General features: G+C 33.4%; 2 protein-coding genes across 2 annotated transcripts; one reads left to right on the forward strand and one right to left on the reverse strand.

Moving 5' to 3' along the window:
* The first annotated feature begins 2,663 nt into the window (after positions 1-2,663).
* LOC146136181 (uncharacterized) lies at positions 2,664-3,644 on the forward strand. Its single transcript, XM_083395832.1, has one exon. It carries the CDS (start codon positions 2,795-2,797, stop codon positions 3,320-3,322), a length of 528 nt encoding a protein of 175 aa, XP_083251958.1. The 5' UTR covers positions 2,664-2,794; the 3' UTR covers positions 3,323-3,644.
* A 230-nt stretch (positions 3,645-3,874) lies between these two features.
* LOC146136182 (DNA-binding protein SMUBP-2-like) lies at positions 3,875-17,285 on the reverse strand. The gene is made up of 19 exons (XM_083395258.1): positions 17,131-17,285; positions 16,627-16,748; positions 15,629-15,818; positions 14,921-15,045; positions 14,394-14,554; positions 13,256-13,337; positions 13,036-13,190; positions 12,087-12,234; positions 11,688-11,862; positions 10,635-10,817; positions 10,477-10,564; positions 10,128-10,253; positions 9,917-9,988; positions 9,563-9,729; positions 9,085-9,223; positions 8,429-8,948; positions 6,744-7,039; positions 6,328-6,489; positions 3,875-5,155 (listed from the first exon to the last, which is right to left on the reverse strand). Exons 1-19 carry the CDS (start codon positions 17,247-17,249, stop codon positions 4,958-4,960), a joined length of 3,228 nt encoding a protein of 1,075 aa, XP_083251384.1. The 5' UTR covers positions 17,250-17,285; the 3' UTR covers positions 3,875-4,957.
* Between the last annotated feature and the right edge of the window lie 8 nt (positions 17,286-17,293).

Here is a 17,293-nt window from a genome sequence, read left to right on the forward strand (position 1 = left end):
TGCGATAATCTCTTTGGTCGTCCAAAGAAATGACATCACGCTTTTCGACAATCTGACCATTGACATTACAAACTATGTATTTGTTTCCCGCTGGCCAACATGGCCAAATGCCTACGAAAAAATTAAAGGCAAAGAAGTTTATTTAAGGTAAACCTAAGCTTTCTGAATTTAGTTTTTGCCAGTTGATTAATGGGCCAGTACAGACGAAACGGCCTGTAAAGTAGGTAAATATTTTTATTTATCGCATTACTAGGGTATTCTCTTGCTGGTTTAAAATTACTTTTAGATAGAAAGATTAGGAAGAAAAACATTTAAATATACTATGCTAATATGGTAAAGATGTAGCAAGAACCTAGATTTGATAAATTTATAATCTACGTCTAAGTCGTCTATGTTCTGTTCTGCTACACTTAAACAAACGAGTTAATTGCACTAACAGCTCATATAATAAAAAGTTATTTGGCATTAACGAGCGAGGTTTTGTTTTAGATTGCTTCACTTCGCCTCTAAGGTAAATTATTTCGATAACTCTTGCGGCTAACATATTATTTAATTAGCAGATGTCCGTATACTTTAGTTCAATTTTAGACGCAAAAAAAATTACCTGATACTTCATGGTCGCCTTTTGTTTTCGGACACTGGTTGAAATTGTTTGATTTTTCTCGCTGTACTTGTTTTTTAGTTTTAATCAAATTAGATCTAAATTTTTTGTCGTCTGAAAAGAAAATATTTGAGTCAATATAAAATATAATGCTAAAAAACATCGTACTTACCTTTGGGATGAGGTGTTGGGTAGTGGTTCGTGTAAGATGAAGTCTTGTATCTCCGACGAACAACTTCTTCCAAACCTTGTCGCGTTATGTCGCTCAGTGGCGTTTTTTGCCGAAAGTCGTGCTCACGGAAGGGTGCTACATGAATAACATAAAAGATTACGTAAAGTTATGAAAATCTGTGACGATTTAGTTGTTAAAATTGCCTAACGCACAATTGCTTATCCATCATTTTACCTTCATGCTCGGCCCGACTTTTCGGAAACATTTCGCTTCGGGAGGCGTGGGACGAATAACATGGTTCCTTGATAAAATGGTTCTCCTCTTTCATTATGCTGCGATTAATCATATGAAGTATTACTAAACCGACTGTACTTCACTATTACCGCTAATATGCAACAATTGTGGCCATATGACAAAACAAACAATGGTGGTTTCTAACAAGTTTTTTACTTAGTATATATAATTGGACATGATAGAGTTAAACCAAATCTATTTTTTAGACTATTCAGACTAATCAGTTATTGTTTAACCTACTTACTTTATTTCTTGCAAACTACATGGCTGAACGATGTATTCATCATGCTGCCTTAACTTGCTCATCAACAATGATGTTATCTTACTTGGCTGAACAACATCGTGCCTGTATACACGGATACAAGCTTTTAATAAAATAAGATATTTTCAGTCAGTCCCATAACTTAGACAAGTGGTTTCTCCTGCTTACACCATTTTGCCGCAACTTGAAAGAAAGTGCCGATGGCTTCTGGGAATAAGCAACTCGCTGTACAGTTGGTGGCGTGTCTTTCCAAGGTGGGGTAAATGCCCAAGACCACCATAGTCAGATATAAATGTTCCCCATTCTTCTCGGGGAAATCTTCGGCATGTTCCCTCAGCAATAATACTTTTCGTGGGAAACAATATTATCGGACAACTTTTTAAAAATAATTGTTCAAAAGAAGATACACTAGTTATGAATTCACTAAATTAAACATTGAGTTTGAGTGAAGTAAAATCACGCTTGGGTAACAGATAGTTTTGTGTCACTTAAACACATTTGATTAAAAAAACTCATTAGTGTTTTACGCTATTGGGTAAAGTGGGCAGTGCCAAACATTCTGAGTTTAATTCGAACATTATGTGTTTATATACTGGTACCAATATTTTTTCAGTGAATAAAATATTGGGTAATAAAATGAACTTGATAAATGCGCACGACTGCCAACGTATTTGAAATAACCAAAATACCTTTTAAAAACAATATTATTTGGTTAAATGATAAACAAAATTAATAAACCGCCAAAAAATTATTTTCGGCAAAAAATGAATGGAAAAGGGTATCGGCCGGCCACTTACTGGCTTCTAGGTACCGTATCCCGAAATGGGATTTGCAGAGGAGTCATCAAATTTGTACTGAGATAAGTCGGGGAAATCTTGTGCTGGTTCCATGTTGGCAACGATAGGGTTTGCTGAAACGCTGCGGAAGTCATTGTTATTTGAAAACAGATCTTAAAAGATCGGCAAACTTTTTTATCTCACATTATTATCCACTTTTATTAAATAATTTATTTTTCACGAAACTAAATGCAATCATTTGGATTGTATAAATAGGGACTGTTACAAAACAAAGACCATTCATAAATTTTTATCCGTTTGTGATTGAAAATAAACGAGCATAATAAAATTAGCAGTTTGAAGTTGTAAATGTTAAAAATGGCAACATGATATTTACAAGGATGGCGCATTTTGTCCATAAACATTGTGGCCATTTCGAAAGCTGTAATTTGAGACCACATTAGCGAACAAAGGATTTTTTTGTGAATATGAATTATGATGTCATAAACTTACCTCCGCAGACTAGTACGGTTTTCTCCACTCTGCAAGGTTACATGGACCAAGCATAGCAAGAGGAAAGTTTGTTTGTATGACTTTTTTGCTTAGGGATAGTTCAAGAAACTAGGGGCCCATCGAAGTTAACCTTCGTTGAGAATCAATTACTATATACGTCTAACTAAGGTTGAGCCATGCCTTCAGCACTGGAAAAGGTTGAAAAAGAACATACCGGCCAAGTTGGAGTTGTTGGACTGAGAACTTTGCCGCATGTAAAACTAAATTACTATGCACGGGCACCACAGGCAAACCCATTCCAAACTGTGTGGCTGCCTATGAATGCAAGTAAACGCATTGTTAGTGATCAAACTCAAGATATCATGCACTTATATTATTCACGACATTTGCAAGATGACGGAAAAGCTGCACCAACACAGGCATCGTTTCGAATTACCTCTGATCTATCTTTACCAGCTGATCACTTAGGTCAAATCAGTGGATCCCAAGAATTCTCTCCAAGGAAACCTACAAGTCCACCAGACAGCGTGAAGGCTGCAATGTGGATGACAAATGTAAATTCACTAGCACCATTTGCCAGCCTTGGGAAGCCGACTTGTGGTTTCTTTTTTTCAAGAACAACAGACCACAAGAAACGATTGACAGGAATACCGCCAACCAACACTGTGAAGTGGAGATCCAACAATGCAATGCCAAATAATTGATAATTACCAAAAGTTGTCAATTCTTTGTAAATAAATCAAGATAATTTTCGCTATTTGTGTGTACTACTGCGCTTTAGATTGCTATTGATTTAATTGAATTAATATTACCCTCAACTGTTTTATTAATTCAGGCTGTTAAGAGAAACGGTAAAATAGACTAATGCTAAACGGTGAAACAGAATGTAACCAGAAACCTTCCTTCACAAAAGGCGCCCCGCTTGGTTCACGACCCCATATTGTGACGTTTATGTTTTGTCGCTGCGGGCCAAAAATGCTTAATTCAACTGAAGGTTACTTATAGGACATCCACAAGTTTTAACATGACCACATAATGTGCCCACTTCTACCCATTTTTGCGTTTTAAAAATAAATGTTTTAAATAAATCTTTTTAGCTCTTGGGCCAGTGATTCTTAGGCACACTAGACTAGAGTGCCTCGAAAGATTCGCCAGTGTTCCGGTAATCTTCATGTAATTTTTGAAAACAACCCATTTGTTATACAAATTGACATAATATTAAGGTTGTGTTTAACACCTTTTTATTAGTTTGCCGTAAGCCAAAAAATATTGAGCACCACTGCATACAATGACACGTTGAGTTGTGTGACTTACTGTATAAATTGACAACAAATGTCGTTATTTCAAGTAATACGTAATGTAAATATTCAGAGATGACGTCACAAAGTTACGTCCTAACGAGACGTCTAAAACAAGTACCTTAGGAAACCCAAAGTTTTTTGTTTGATTATGTGCACAAAAAGGCAACTAAAATTTAAGTTTAAACACGTCCAAGGGATAAACCTGGTGAGAAAAGGATATAGCCTGGTGAAAATAAATCTTTTACCGAAAACGCCGTTCCGGCAATAATTCTTTTACCGGAATCCCGTTCCAAGTTACTTTCACCACTGAATCAGAAGTAGGCTATATTGCTGCCGATACGATCGCTATCATGTCCACAAGTTTAAATTAACTTTCTTATTGCATAAGAACGTAAGGGCGACCACAACATGTCTTAACCAAACATGTAAAATATCGACATTCGTTTTTAAATGACTTTAATGGATGACACAAAAAGGTTATACGAAAGATAGGTCTAACTCTAAATATACGATTTGACGTACAACTTTAGATTGAAATTTTTCGCACAAGACCTGGTTTCAGAGGAAACGACTGAAGAAATATTGGTTTGATAGAACATTGTTCAAATTTCTGAGCGACCAACAGCACTGTATTTCGCTCATTTTTTAATTGATGCGTTTTTACCGATGTGATACGGGTATAGTATGCAACCCAACTTATCTAAGACAAGCGTCTCCAACATAGGTTGTACGTTTCAACGGCACGTCATGCTTATGGTTCTTTATCCGATGTTTGGGAGCAGAGTTGGTGAAGTATACTTGAAGAAAAATGCGTTTACAAATCCGCTTTATTCTTTAAAAGAAACGTGGTAAACTTTCGGCTTGCTACGGCAAATGGAGAATTCAATTTCATAAATAACAGTTGCGAGACTCTTAACAATTTGGAGTTAGCTACAATAAATAAATATATTTAGAAAAAAAATAGTCGTACACAAGAAACAACCACAAACAAACGGCATGATTTTTTGGTAATTATTTTACTAATTCGATAAGCTCTTTTTATTTTTTTGTGCTTTTATTATTTCCCTTCCTCATTTCTTCACAAGACTTGACCTTATTAGCAAGTTTAGTCTTTAGCGCAGCTCTTTTGTCTCCGGGAAGTTTTCGATCAGGGACTCCACCGCCCTGAAACAGCACACCATCTCTGGAGATTTGTTTTCGCGCGTTGGCTTTGGCATTAACGCCACAACCGTGAATCTAGCGAAAACATATGGGAAAGATAAGCATTATAACAGCAACCATATCTAAAACTATTCAATAGTAAAAAGTAATCCCCATTTAGGGTAACAAAGATGAAGAGAATAGATTCATTTGGCAGGAATCGCATTTTGCAAATACTCTCCGCTCTTTATGGTAACATACAATATGTGTACAAAAATACTTTCGTGAAGTTTAAAATTTTATTGTTTATTCATTTTAAAGTGGCGAAAAGTGGCGAAAATCGCAATTTATGACTGTCATTCTTTTAATGTTTTGTTCATGTTAAAAAGACGGTTAAGATCTTTAAAACATATTTCCATCGAATAAGTTGACAAAATTGTACTTTTTTAATTTTACATTGGACGTACAGCGCCTTTGACTGAAATAGTTTGGGGTCATGACCACTTTCCCATCTAGTTCCGCCACTGATCGATAAACAAATGATCGAACATTTTTACACTAGGACACGCAATTATTATTTTGATTCATTCAAAACCAGATTTAAACAGACGTGGTACTGACATTAAAAATAAAAACAGTGACCTTAGTGTATTGAAATCCCAATAAACTCTTACTACAAAAAAACGATTAAAATTATTTTGGTGGGTTGAGTACGAGAATCCGTTCAACACACTATTTGTTTTAAATGGTCACGAGACCATTTTTAGCGTGCCATAGAGCAGAGGTATTTAAAAAGATTGCACTTATACGTGTTTTTACAAGTTATAAATACAATTAACAAAGAAGTTATTTTTTAATTTATTCTGCATGTTTAGTTTAACTAAAATAGTTGTTAGAATATCTAATGTATGACTGCAAAACATTACTTTATGCCCTTATTCCTATATGGTCAAAGAACATCGTCTAATAAGTATGGTACTATATGTTTTTACATTTTAGCAGCAACGTGCAACTGAGCGTTCAGAAGTGTCGTAGTGCAAAACAGTCGTGGAAAACAGAAAAGTGGAAACAGGCAATTTGGCTATATATGTATATCTGCCAGGCTAACATATCTGGTTTAGACGATTTGCTGGTTTACGACACATAGTGAGCCATGAAATGTTTGATAAAAAAAAATTGGACTACGGAATAAAAAAACTGGTTACCACTGGCTTAAACCTAAGAAAGTATACAATACTTTGATCGGTTTATTATTATCAAACAATTACCTCTGGCAAAAAGTGTTTCAAACAAAACGTTTTGCTGCAAATGTTACACAACTGTCCAGTAGTTCCGACGAAAGACGAACAGTTGCCATGGCAGCATAATCTGTTTGATGCCATCGCTTCATTTATGATGGAATCAAAATCGTCATCATTTTGATCATCGCGCTAAACAATAATACCAAGGTGAATAAAAAAATTGCATTCATAACGTACCATAAATTTCTCTAAATCGTTAACCCTAATTTAGCCAAATTTTAGACAAAACCACTTCTTTTTATTTTACGTCTTCATTCAAAATATCTAAGGGACTAGAAACTGTTATATATGAACTTTTTAATAATTAATGCAAGCAACTAAAAATTTGTCATTTAAAGACGCATAAAAACAGAAAACGTTAAATTAAAAAAATTATCACCAACCTTATTTAGTTTTTTCTTAGTTGATATTTTGTTACTTTTTAAATGGACTCCTTTTGTTTTGATTTTGACGTCTTTTGGTTTCTCATTTTTTTGCGACTCAATAAGAGTTTTGATTTTGACGAGACGTTCACAGTGTAGTTGGTGAAGACTCATGTTGGCTTGTGGAAGGGATTTGCCACATTTATCGCATACCGAAATCACAATACCAAATTCTGCTTTGGAATTCAAAACACTTTTATCTGGGGCGCTTGTTTGCAGTTTGTTTGTTTCGTTTTCCGCGTTAACTTGTATCTTTTCTGAAATATATATGTTTTGTCAATGATGATTTGATAAAAATTAGAAAAAAATTGCGATATGATAAAAAGAAATGGCCTAAGATTTTTTCAACAACGTCAATTTTTTCAGAAAGGCCAATTGAAAATTTGACGGTGAGAGCAAATAATTAGTACTAAAATTATTCACATTTACAAATATATAAGTATGTTAATATGTCTTAAAAAGCAATAAAAATTAATAACAGAACACATGTATCTAGAATGCTCCGCAACCAGTGTGCCGCAAGAGCATGCCATTAAGTCTGCCGCGACATTTAATCTTATGAACGAACTTTCTACAATATTAAAAAATACAACAATTGTTTTTAACTTTACATCAAAGTTGAAAGGGAGATTAACCGTACGCTCGAAACCCATAAAATATCATTGTAAATGTATAATTGGCATTTTGTGATATATATATTTAGTTTTGGCAGCTGGTATATTTAGTTTTGGTCGTTGTTTCCAAAAATAGTTAAGAAAAAAAGTACACAGTACCGATATCAGTTTTATATTTTGAATGCTAGTAGATGCCCTTGGTTTTCTAATCAGCTATTGCAAGGGGGTATAATTTCCAGGACTTTGGTCGGCTTAAGATATTGTAGAAAGTCTGCAAAACCGCAAATCGGAAAATTTTTTGTGCGCCTTCGCCGCGTTTCGTCATAAATCGCTCCATTTTCTTGGTATGTTTGCTGATGTTTTTTACTGTCGATCGACATATATTTCGTAGGTGTGACGCCGAATTGTTTTAGCTCTGTTGGTGTGCCGCAAGTGGATAACAGTTGCGGAGCACTGATCTAGATGACAATACTGTCATTAACATTATTTTATAAAACAAAAATGTATTTTTTTTTGATATTCGAAAATCTTCATATTTCCCTCTATCTCTTATAACATAGGCGGCGAACTTTTAAAATTTCAGGGCATTTTTTTGAAGCAGTACAGAATGCTTACTAATCATCAACAAAATACAAAAGCTTTCGAAAAATCAATTTTGTGATTCCGCATAATATCATTGAAACAATCAGAACAAACCGTTCTTTCATAAAGCGAATGCCTGTCCGGTGGTGCAATATACCGACGAAGGCAAAGCGGAAAATTAAAAACTTTTAGCGATTTTTTTTTAATCACCATCTAGAATTACCTTGAAACATCGATTGCACTTCTGCAAAGTTGATATAGGACGGTGTAAAATGCTACTGTAACTACTTCCTTTTTATCATCAAAATAATGAATTGAGTTTTGTGAAAAAAAATAATGTAATACGAAACCTGATGTTGTCTTGAGGGTAAGCACTCTTGAGCAAAAAACAGCAGGACCTTTTTTGCAGAGCAGAGGTAAATTTACCAATTTGTTCAAAAAACGTCTTACCTTCTAAAACTTTGGCTGACATACTATGCGATTTCCCAGAAAACACTTGGTCAGAATGTTGATGGACATTTGCGTTCAATAGAGTAGGTTCATTTTCAGTGATATCAACGTCCGAATCATCACTTATGACGCGTCTACTTTCACCTATGTCTGTTTCGTTGGCCCAACGCACTACAATTCGCCTTTCAGTTCCTTTTCCCTCACTTGTATGAGAAAGGCCGACTTCCTCGCACAATTCGTGAATCGATTTTCGCTCGCCTGGACTTAGCGAGGAAGGGAACTCCAGCGCCCCCTCGCGCCAAACCACATCAGCTGCATTTAAGTGTTTGGAAAGTAAATTTGCTGCGCTTTGTTCTGGCGATTCTTTAATTTCTAGTTTCAATTCAAAGTATTGCCGAAGCAGGTGGCGATATTTTTCCTTGAAGTCAAAGTCATTTTTCTTAACCACATGTTGGCGACTTAACGCATTCACTTTCTTTGGTTGTGAATTATAGGAGCGCTGACCACTGGCTTTTTTGCTCTGGAAAATGTTTTAATAATCTGTTAAACCCTAATATAAGCAAAAAATAAAAATAAAAACGATTTATCCTTTAGCAACGAGCAGAAGACACCAAAACAAAAGGACGGATACAAGCAAGACAAAATAAAAAGAATACCTGTTTTTTTGTTTCATAATAAGATTTAAAGATTTCTTCAAATAGTTCCTCATCGTCGATATTAAAATCCTCATCCATATTCTCATATTCGAATCCACTTCGTACTTCCCCGTTAGTGGTCATATAATCCACCAGAGTTCTGAAACATGTAGAATTAAAAGTTCTTCTGGTAGCGAAGTAGTTTTCCTTTCAGTTCTCTTGACACAATTATTTTACAAACGGTCAACACAACTGTATGCAAGAACCTGAAACTGTTTTTTTTTCTCACTTTAAATAAAGTAATAATAATTATAACACATTTTGAGGAATATTAAACAATAAAAATAGTAAAAGTGAATTAAAGCAACTTATCGAGAATTTTAGTATTAATTTTAAAATATATGACAGGAGTGTTTAACAGTATCAATGTGCCGAATCGGCTTGCATGTTGGTATTTGTCATGAGACGGGGAAATTAACACATTTAAACAAAATTTCACCTGATAAAGTCATGCTTTGATACAGTATCACAATCACACACAACTGCCAAATGCCGTCTTGCTCGCGTTACAGCAACATTTAGTCTTCTCTTATCAGCCAAGAATCCCACCTCTTGGTCCCGATTGGATCTAACCATGGACAATATCACAGCTTCTTTCTCACGGCCCTTGAACAAGCAATGTATTTAACCTCAAGTAACACTAATAGCGCGATTATATTCGTTTAATGAAAGTAATGCTTTGGTTATAAAAAACATACGTTTTGGTCAAGTAAAACGAAAAACGGCATATAAAAACATCACGCCGATTAATAAAAAACATCATAAAAAAAATTGTAACTTGAACTTGACCCACCTGGAATCCATCCACTGATTTTACTTCAACACTTGGATAATTGTGCTTAAGAAGTTTTCTTAATAGTTCAACCTTAACATTATAAAAAATTTCTTAACAGTCAACCTACAAGCTTTTTAAATAAACAAAATGCTTAAACTTTTTGTGTTTTATTATATGAATAAATAATTAATTTAAGGTAATACGAAATGTTTGATATATCTCGTCCTACCTGCAAATTGTATGGAGATACCACCGCAATATCACGCAAGGCAACACCTGCTGACTGAAGGCAAGTGACATGCTTAAAAACTATTCTTGCTTCGCCTAAGTTGGCTTTCGAATCACTCTCTTCAGTCTGTTATAATAAAAAAATATCAAATAAACCTAAGACAATTACCTAAATGCTGAATACCGACTTAACTTATAAAATAGGCTTGCTGCACATGAAACGTTTAATCTTAGATGTCAGTAGAGAAAACAAAAAAAAAAGGATTATATTTAAATAATATTTGTACTTTCAATTAAATTATTTTCTTGTGACAAATTGTCACTAACTTATTACTTCGTAACTTACTTACTTCAACTTCTCCCATGTCACATCCTGAAGTATCAATTAGCAGCATTGGAAGCGAGGTTTCTTCATTTTTTGACACGTTTGGAAGATCACTAAGCATTCATAAAAAATACGAATAAAACTATTTTCTTGCATTTTATCACACTGAACCAAAATACACACCAAAGTAAATGATCTTTAACTTGTAGGTTTGACTTTAGCTTTCCTTCATACATTTGCTGTGATGCCCACTGCATTATTACATTGTTCATCCTGTATTGCTCAGTCAGCATACAAACAATCTTATCGCCATGTAGAGAAACAAGACGTTCCAACAAGGTAACTGACAAACCTTCATGTGCAGCCCTGGATCACAAATCATTAGCTTAACATTTAGCAGTATTTAAATTTGCAACAAAATTACATCTGCCAACAACATGAAAAAGAAGCAAGAAAATCAAAACTGTTATTTCCCAACCTTAACTACAAACATGTTACTTTCATTCCATAACCTTTAGTGTTGTAACTTTCAATAAGCAAATAGCCAAAAGTTAGTTTATATTTTTGTGAAATGCATAGAATAGTTATTAAAGGAATTTCTTCTCATAATTATTTTTGTCTGGTCTGATATTGTATTTTCAGTTGAGATGAAGATATTACAAAACCTAAATTTATTTTACTTAAATCTTGTCCTAACGGTTATTTTTGTAGGTATAACACTTCCTCTTTAGACAAGAGAAAATAAAATAAAGTCAAATGTTTGGGCAGTTGCAATTCAGATTTCCCACAGACACTTATCGCAAAAGCTGCCATTATTTACGTTTCATATCCTTATATGGTACCATATAGCGAGAAATCTAGACCTGATGGAGAAAAACACAAAATTTATTTTCGTTGGACAAGGTTATCTTTCAAAGACAATTGTTTTGCAGTTACTTTACTCTAATATTGAGTATCTATTGATGAACCTTATTTAACAGAGATACCAATCTACATTAAATTTTAACTTTCTTTTGTTGGTAATAGAAGAGGCTAAGATTCGGTTAGAAGATGCCAGGATTTTAATTCGCTTTGGGAAACTTTTATTTTCGGCATATATAAAATTATTTAGAGTAGTGAAAAATTATTCTCGTATTTTCAATGGTACGTTTAAACCTGAAAGCCCCTTCAAAATTTTACTCGGCTATTCAAAAATTTTCTAAAAAAGCCACAATGCATTGAATCAATTAAACACACCTTTTGGAGATTATTGTTGGAGGAAGCTGCAAATGGTCACCAGCAAGAATACACTTCTTATTGTTTAGCAATGGGATCCAACATGAGGCTTCCAAAGCTTGTCCACATTCATCGATAACCACAACATCAAAATGATCATTTTCAAGATGCCGAAGTGGCCCTTTTGGATGAGCACCTACAAAAACATATGTAAAGTGAGGAATTGCTGATTTGGAGGTATTCGGTTACATTTTTATTCCTGAATAGTGTAAAGATCTCTAAAGGTAGGTATAGCAATAGTTCAACTGTTACTACGCTTAATAAATTAATACTAATATAAAAACTGCAATTGGCATTTAAGTGGTATTACATAATTAACAGGTAATAAAAAAATAAGAAATATCAAAAGCACTGCCATACCCACATTGGTTGACAGAATGACATCTGCAGTTGACAAAATTTCATGCAAAGCACTTTTCTCTCTTTTTGCAAGTTCGGAATATAATTCTTTTCTTTCCTTGCGCAAATTGTATCTCACATCTTTGTGTGAAGTTTTACGAAGCTTTACCTAAAAATAGTATATTACATTTTTTTTTAATGTTTTCAAATCGCCTTGTTAAAGTACATTAAGAAAAGTTGAATCTAAAACACAGTGTTGGGATTATGCAAACACCGGCTCGCCAAGAGTGCAATTCGCTCCGGGTGAGTGCTGATATGGCAAGCAAAAATTGATTGTTCTTTTCAGGCCCACTGAAGGTTCTAATCTTTTTATCAGTAATAAATTGAGTTTAATTTCAACACCTGAACGCCAATCATTTTGTTTAAGCAGTAAAAATATATTTTGCGCAACTACAACAAGAAATTGACCAAGCGCATTGCCTGTGGATAAAAGGTCATATGCGTTCAATATTTTGATGAACAATGGAAACGGTCTTAAGGAGTAGGACATATGCAGTTCTTTTTTTATTGAGCATTTGAATTGTTTGATAATCTTATAAGGTGAGATTTTGCGCTTTTGAAATCACTTCACAAAATCTCACTAATGATAATTTAATAATAAAGACAAATAAAAAAAAATGTTTACTTGTTCCGATAAAAGCATCAGTTAGTATTGAGTACATAACTGCATTCCATTTGTCCATCCATGCATGTATTGTAGATAAACATGCTGATTTGATGTTTAAACACTGTGTATCGCACCGAAATATAAGGCAGATAAAATTATGAAAAACAATTTGGTAGGACAGAAGTTTGCAGACAGCGGCCAGTATTTTTGGCAAGTATTATTTCATCCGGGCAAGGGCTGATTGTTAAAAAAAAACTCTAACATTCTTGCTATTTTGCCTTTTAAGGAATGGATTTCACTTACCAATAGAGACTCAATATCAGCTCTCACATCTCGAACAATGCAAGCTGCATCACTACGTGAAACAAGAGCATCTAAAGAAATGTTCTGCAGGTGTTGCTTTTCAATGCGAGCTGGATGACCCAACCGAACCAACTTTAACTTTGTAGGTCTTTCGTCTTAATTAGATTTATGTTAAAATGAAAATCATTAAAAGTAAAAAAATTTAAAATTAAGCAGCTACCTTTTCTTGGAGTAAACACAACTTCTCCAAGTTTCTCCACAAGATTGTCTACTGCAACATTTGAAGGTGCACAAGCCAAAACCTGAAAACAAATATATACATATAAATTAGGGATGTTCAAATTTAAATATTTTTTCAAGTTAAAAGTTTCGGCCTGATTTATTATTATGTGTCATAAAAAATTAGTTTTATAAACTTTTTAAAATTTCAAACATCGAAACACATAAGGGGAAACACATAGGCAGAAACCATCAATTAAAAAAAAAAGTTAAATCTGCACAACCCTAAAGATATATATATATATTAGACCAAAATACCAGGTTAAACAGGGTATTTACATGTAGCAATACTATGCAGCATTTTGCAATAAGTGTGATACGTTACTAACAATGCATTAACCATAGCATATTAGGATTTTATGCCAGTGTGCTGATCCTTCATGTTATAGTCGATGATTTAAAATGATTGTATAATTTAACATTTAACCATAAAGTGAAGTTCCATATTGTGTCTAAAATGGGATGTGTGGTAGCAGCAATTGTTCAACTTGCGTAACATTTAAGCAAAAACGTAATCCATGTACCTAACTGCGTCCAACAAAAAAAAATACTGTTAAAACTGCAGCAATAAACTCGATATGTACTCTAGCTAAATAAAATAAAACTGTTATGCAAAAATTAAATAAAATACCCAGGGTATTTTATAAAAGTTTAAAAATGTGTTTTAAACAAACTTGATACAGACTGTAAAACTGTTTTATAGGGATGAGATGCAAAAAATTCATATATGTGCCTAGCATAGTTTAACAATACATCTCCAGAGGCAAAATAAAGAATGTTGAATCAACATTGTCTCAATTAGTGTTATCCAACTACTTTACATCTAAATGACACTTCACAACTTATTTAATCTAGTTCTAGCAAAATAATTTGTTTGAAATAATATGTGTTTAAAAAACTATGTGCTGTTTGAAGGTAAGGGGGTGGGGGCAAAATTATCTACATTCAGTTCTGGCTATTAGTCAACACTGGTCTAGCGTTTCTTTGTTAAAATCTTAAATAGATAATAATGGTGAAAAGGACGAAACAATGTTTAGTAAACCTAACATGTTTTGTAAATAGTTTTTAAAATTACTTGCTTTCATTCCTGATTTGGCAAGTTGAGCTATAATTTCCACAACAGTGGTTGTCTTTCCGGTGCCGGGAGGTCCATGAATAATTGCAACTTCTTCTTGTAGAACACTCGTCTTAACAGCTTCTATTTGACTTTGATTGAGATTTGAATTATTCAGAGTAAACCCTAAAATCAGCCAAATTTGTTTAATGAATTAAAATAATCATAGTAATGCACAATTTTTTATTGGCGTGTTTATTACCTTTGGGTAAATTAATAGATACAATAAAAACAATTTTACCTGCATTTTTAAGCAAAAGCAAAAGGAGTAAAATATAATATATACAAAATAAACAAGTTTGGGACACAATAAAAAGGTGGCATTTTAATTAAATCAAGGACATTCTAACAATTTCCGGGTAAACACAAAGATTTACAGAAAACTTATAGCTTCGGGCTATAACTGTCAAGGATTTAACCTATCAAAACAAAAGTGGCTTACAAGACAGCTTTAGGTCAACACTAACATCATGTCCAGACAAAATTACCAACCATTTAGGCGGTCTAAGTGTATGGGTGACGGGGTTGAGGAACCAAACAACACATCAATCAAACGTTGACTTCTCCCTCGGTTACTTGAATACTTTCCAAGTTCATTTAATGCATGGCGAAGTCTCCTGAATATCATTTATAGAAATATTAATTTCGAAACAACTACATAAGTACAATATGGGTAAAGTCAAATTCAAAATGTCCATTTAGACTACTCATATTTTAGGAAGGATATATATCTTTCTTTATTATTATTTTTTTTTTAAATCTACTGATAATTTTTTTTTACTAAAATTTATCATTACACTTACACCTACTACATATCCCCACAAGATTGTAAAATATATATAAATAAATATTATCTGTAATATTTACACTTTTTCTCAGAGTTTGAAACCTTAATAACCTACACTAACTTGAATAATGCTAAAACTGTTAATGGGTACACTAATTCAATAAGACGAAACCAAAGAGTTTGATGCAATTCTTCAGTCTATGTTAGGTAGAAACAAACTCAATTGAAAAAAAAGTTCATACATAAATTTACAACACTACAATTTTTGGATTTTAATTGAACCATGCGCAAGCCTAGATGTACAAATGACAGTGGCTAAGTAATTGGTCACAGAACTTTATCACTGTTCAATACACATCTGGTGCAAAAACATTTTTTAATTTACTATGGCCTGTTAATGGCAAAAACTTTACCTGTAAGTAACTTCATTGGCAACTTTGACCAAGTAAATGGTGTTGTCATTAGATAGGAGATTTTCTAATTCATCCCTTGCAGCTGAACTGTCAAATGCTACTGAAATTTGTGTTGAAGATACAAACAAAACAACTCCATTAGCATTTGACAAATCTTCATTTTTGATATGACGGATTTGAACGATATCACCTAAATAAAAAATACTAATTATACATAAAATATAATAAAGGTCTGTAAAGTAGCAGCTTAATATAACAAATATAGTAATAGGTGTACACAGTATAGCAGAATGCTGGCAACTATGTCGGCCGAAAAATCAGCTAGAAAACCGAAGAAATTGGTGCAAAAAAAATTTATTTTCCAAGATCCAATTTACAAAATACCTTGCGTTCTTTCCAGACATATTTATTCACATCTATCTCCTAAGGCCTAAAGTATATTTTTGGTTGTTTTAAATACGGAAATGCAAAAAAACGCATTGGGTCGTTTTGCTCCTAATCTCCCAGAGGTAATATGCATACTATGTCGCAATGTGCCATGTTGCTGTGACTGTGACAATTTTTATTAAATTTTATTATAAAAATCATTATTTCGGAGACCCCAGGTTGTACCTTCACATGCCCCTTATGTATTTGTTAATGACTTAATGTCACAAAAAATGTTGGGCCTTCGGCGCAACATTTGTTGTCTAATTCACTTATTAATAGCCTTGTTGATTGCCAAAACATGGCAAGGTTAATACATTCCTTTTAGGCAAACACATCACTTAAGTTTAGGGGTGCGACCGAAAACCGAAGAATTTAGGCCAAAAATACTTGTCACCAGAAGGCTGGCAAGACTTTGCAAGCCTGGGTGTACATGCTTTACATATTTTTTTAATGTGTAATAAATTGTTTTCTTGTCTAAGGAAGCTAACAGACAATTAGGTAATAACTAGTAAGTCTTGTTAAAACATTGAAAACAAAACCCAGTCTCGACTGCAAATATATATAGTTACCGGATGACAACACATGAAATGGGAGTTCCTTGCCAGATTTTGATGAAAATAGTGTTACAGTTCTTCCATATAAGCCTGTTTTTAATGAAGATATTCGTAGCTTGGGTATACATATTCCTTTTCTGAAAAAATAGTAACTTGCAATAAAATTTGAGTACCGGTATCATAAAGATTCAACTATTTTTAGTATGAAAATGTCACTAAATGACCTTATTTGCAACAATTTGTAACAATTGGATTATAGATAAAACATTTTTTATTTAATATTGAATATATATTATGGATCATAATGGTTGGAGGTTGTAGTAATAATATAAAAGCCCATACAGAAGTAGGCAGCTTTTTCAATGTTTCAAATATCTCTTTGAACATAATTACAAAATGAAAAAACAGCCTTTGAAATAGAATAATTTAAATACAATAACTTAATTATCCTTTGTTAAGAAAGAAGATTTTAAAATTGTATATATTTATTTGGGATCAAAATATATGTTTATTCATTACCTTTTTAAAGTTTCAATTGAAATACTTTTGCTGACACAAAGATTATCAGAAATTTCAGCTTCTCGTTCTTCAGTAAGAAGCTCCAGCTGCTTTGAAACAAAGCTATCCAAAAGTGTCATATTATTTCTTCAAAGAAATAGCTACATATTTTCCTAACAAAGGA

This window comes from Ascidiella aspersa, chromosome 8 (assembly GCF_963924565.1).
Source record: "Ascidiella aspersa chromosome 8, kaAscAspe10.2, whole genome shotgun sequence".
Classification (NCBI taxonomy): Eukaryota; Metazoa; Chordata; class Ascidiacea; order Phlebobranchia; family Ascidiidae; genus Ascidiella; species Ascidiella aspersa.

Excerpts from the sequence above, each read along its gene's own strand:
- LOC146136181 (XM_083395832.1), top strand. The coding sequence starts at position 2,795 with ATGCCTTCAGCACTGGAAAAGGTTGAAAAAGAACATACCGGCCAAGTT.
- LOC146136182 (XM_083395258.1), bottom strand. The coding sequence starts at position 17,249 with ATGACACTTTTGGATAGCTTTGTTTCAAAGCAGCTGGAGCTTCTTACT. Across the intron at positions 13,191-13,255 it reads TGTGTTTACTCCAAGAAAAG|ACGAAAGACCTACAAAGTTA; the intron begins GTAGCTGCTTAA and ends AATCTAATTAAG. Across the intron at positions 8,949-9,084 it reads ATTATGAAACAAAAAAACAG|AGCAAAAAAGCCAGTGGTCA; the intron begins GTATTCTTTTTA and ends AACATTTTCCAG.